The sequence below is a fragment of the Colobus angolensis genome, unplaced genomic scaffold (genome assembly GCF_000951035.1).
Source record: "Colobus angolensis palliatus isolate OR3802 unplaced genomic scaffold, Cang.pa_1.0 Scaffold66, whole genome shotgun sequence".
In the NCBI taxonomy this organism is placed as follows: Eukaryota; Metazoa; Chordata; class Mammalia; order Primates; family Cercopithecidae; genus Colobus; species Colobus angolensis.
In genome coordinates, this window is record NW_012120265.1 from 614,629 (window position 1) to 618,354 (window position 3,726).

Here is a 3,726-nt window from a genome sequence, read left to right on the forward strand (position 1 = left end):
AAAAAAAACCCAAAAAAACAAAAAACAAAAAAAAGAGGAGAATTACATAATTGTTTTGCAATAATTATCCTTGGTTACGAAGATCAATAATAAGGGTGCGGCTGGAGAGGCAGTTGCTGGGGAGATAGCCTTGCAGATGTATTTTTTTCTGTAAGGTTGCAATAGCCTTTATGCAAGATTGTGATTTTTGTAGTCTTTTCTGTTATCAGGCATACAAGTGTGAGAACCCTCTCTTCATAGCCTTCCTTCATAGCCTCTGTTTGTCAGGGTTTTCTTAATATTAGTGACTCCATTTTTATTCTGATAACTTTCACAATTCATTTCCATCCATCTTTTCTTTGGTAAACCAGGGTATTTCCCAGCTGACAAGCATTTTGATAGCTGCAAGGTCAAAATGTTCCCAGCTAATATACTCTCCCCCACCCTGGCCTGCCACAGGAGAGGTGAGGTGCGTGAAAGTATTTGCCAAAGGGACCCTTGCCATCTCTGCTTCGAAGGATTACACGCTACGCTTGTGGAACTTACTCACTGGCCAAGAGAAATTTACCATTTGGGATGGAGGCTCAAAAAATCCCACTGAACCTCAGATCTGGAGCCTTCATGTGGATGAGGCACACAAAGTTGTGTATTCGGCATCTGCCTCAAAGGTAACAAACACCTGCCCTATTTGTAAAGGAAAGCTGAGACCAGGGCATTCAAAGACAGAATAGGCCATTTCTATAAGGAGGGGTTCCCTGATACAGTGGTGGAGTGTGGGTGTAAACAGTGTACACAACCACTTGAGAGGGTGCCATAAGAGGTTTCAGACTTCATAGTTGGATTAGATAATCCTGATAATTCTTTCTGACCCCAAGATTTGAAACCTTTCATCTTTTTTGAATATCAGCATTTTAGGGCTATACATTTCCCTCACAGTACTGCTTTACCTACATCCTATACATTTTGACGTGTGTTTTCATTTACATTCAGTGTAAAACACTTTCAGATTTCACTTTTGATTTCTTCTTTGATCCATGGGCTATTTAAAAGTGTGCTATTAGTTTCCAGATAGTTGAGGGATTTCCAGATAGGGTCCTGTTCTTTATTTTTTTCTAATTAAATTTCATTTGTATGACATAAAGCCTTTCAAATTCATTGAGACTTGTTTTATAGTCTCTGTCTCTCTTCTTTCCTTCTTTCTTTCTTTATCTCTCTCTCTCTTTTTTTTTTTTTTTGAGATGGAGTCCTGCTCTGTCACCCAAGCTGGAGCACAGTGGCACAATATCAGCTCACTGCAACCTCCACCTCCCAGGTTCACGTGATTCTCCTGCCTCAGCCCCCTGAGTAGCTGGGACTACGGACATGCACCACCATACCCAGCTAATTTTTTTATTTTTAGTAGAGACAGGGTTTCGCCATGTTGGGCAGGCTGGTCTCAAACTCCTGACCTCAGCTGATCCACCCATCTTGGCCTCCCAAAGTGCTGGGATTACAGGCCTGAGCCATCATGCCCAGCCTGTTTTATAGTCTCTCTAAATGTTCCGTGGGCTTCTGAAAACAATGTCTATTCCACTGTGTTATTCCATTATATCAATCATAACCCTATGATTTCATAGTTTTATAAATGGAGACACACAATAGCATCGTGGGTAATTGCTTAGTAATTGATGCCAGGAAGAAAAAGGTCTTTATTTAACTCCCAGTTAAGCTTCTTGGGAACTGAGTGACTTTGGTCATGTCATTCACCATTCTGAGTCTCATTGCTTCCCCTTCCTCATAAGATCATGAGATATATCCTGGCATAGTGCTTAGCACACTGTAAGCACCAAATAATTGATATCTATCTATTATTATGCTACATGAGTAATTGGTGGTTGTTGACAGTAATATTGGTGCATATAAATCATGCTGCCCAAAATAGGAGTCACCAACCAGATGTACCTATTAAATATTTGAAATTCAGGCGTTAGGGGGCAAGGGGAGGGACAGCATTAGGACAAATGCCTAAGGCATGCAGGGCTTAAAACCTACATGACGGGTTGATAGTTGCAGCAAACCACAGTGGCATATGTATACTTGTGTAACAAACCTGCATGTTCTGCACATGTATCCCAGAACTGAAAGTAACATTAAATGATTAATTAATTAATTAATTAAAACACTTGAAATGTGACTGTCCCAACATACTGAAATTCAAAGACCTAGTATAGTAAAAATAATATAAACTATCTCAATAATAATTTTTGTATTGCTTATAGGTTGAAGTGATACCACTTGAACATATTGAGTTAAATAAAATATAATACTAAAATTGATTTCACTTGTTTCTTTGTACCTTTTGTAAGGTAGCTAATGAATTTAAAATCACACGTGAGGCCTCACCCACCTCTCCTTTATTTCTCTGAATTGGGAGTGTTAAAAATAAAATGCATAGGCCGGGTGCGGTGGCTTACGCTCATAATCCCAGCACTTTGAGAGGCCGAACAGGGAGGATAGCTTGAGCCCAGGAGCTCAGGAGCAGCCTAGGCAACATAGTCAGACCCTGTCTCTACAAAAACAAATTTAAAAATAGCCAGGCATGGTGGTGTGTGTCTGTGGTCCCAGCTACTTGGGAGGCTGAGGTAGGAGGATTGCTTGAGCCCAGGAGGTCGATGCTGTAGTGAGTCATGATTGCACCACTGCATTCCAGCCTGGGTGAAAAAGAGAGGATCTGTCTCCAAAAGAAAAGAAAATGTATAAAGTATACAAGAGAACGCATCTTGCGTTTGACTCTGGGAAACTTACAGCCTAGGTCTCCTGCCAAGATGCTGCTTCCTCTTTATGATTCTATTAGATCAATGCTTGGAATCTGGAAACTGCAGAGCCAGTTTTCCGTATCCTGGGAGATGCCTCTGATCCTTGGATGTGCATGGCCATGCTGGCCTCCCAGGCCACGCTGCTGACAGTGTCCAGGGATGGTGTGGTCAGTCTGTGGAGCTCAGCCACAGGAAAACTTCAGGGGCAGCAACATATGTCCAGCATCAAAGAAGAAACACCTACCTGTGCTGTCTCAGTCCAGAAGCAAGGAAAGCTTGTTACCGGATTTAGCAATGGCTCCATCTCTTTGGTAAGCACCTTTACTGTCTTTGATGAGAACGTTAACTCAGCTTGAAATGCTCAGACATGCTAGAAGTTGGGAAAAATAATCTTGCCTTGTATCTTTGTTTTGTTTTATTTTTGAGGTGAAGTTTAGTGCAGTGGCACAATTTCTGCTCACTGCAATCTCCACCTGCTGGGTTCAAGCGATTCTCCTGTCTCAGCCTCCTGAGTAGCTGGGATTACAGACACCTGCCACCATGCCCAGCTAATTTTTTGGTATTTTTAGTAGAGATGGGGTTTCACCATATTGGTCAGGCTGGTTTTGAACTCCTGACCTCAACTGATCCAACCACCTCGGCCTCCTAAAGTGTGGGGATTACAGGAGTGAGCCACTGTGCCTGACCATTTATTTATTTATTTATTTATTTAATTTTTTTTGAGATGGAGTCTCGCTCTGTCGCCCAGGCTGGAGTGCAGTGGTGCATGACTCCATGCCTGGCCAATTAATGGTCTCGATCTCCTGACCTCGTGATCCGCCCGTCTCGGCCTCCCAAAGTGCTGGGATTACAGGCTTGAGCCACCGCGCCCGGCCTATTTAATTTTATTTTGACATAGGGTCTTGCTGTGATGCACAGGCTGGAATGCACTGGCTCAATCTCAGCTCACTGC

The 3,726-nt window shown here is 42.5% G+C and overlaps 1 protein-coding gene across 3 annotated transcripts in view; it reads left to right on the top strand.

Annotated features, from left to right (window-relative positions):
• The window catches only part of NWD1 (NACHT and WD repeat domain containing 1), a 97,896-nt gene that overhangs the window by 70,959 nt on the left and 23,211 nt on the right, over nucleotides 1-3,726 (top strand). For all 3 annotated transcript variants that reach the window (XM_011925730.1, XM_011925729.1, XM_011925731.1), the window contains 2 exons: nucleotides 439-647; nucleotides 2,813-3,085. In XM_011925730.1, coding sequence (XP_011781120.1) covers nucleotides 439-647; nucleotides 2,813-3,085 — 482 coding nt within the window. The remainder of the gene's footprint in view (nucleotides 1-438; nucleotides 648-2,812; nucleotides 3,086-3,726) is intronic.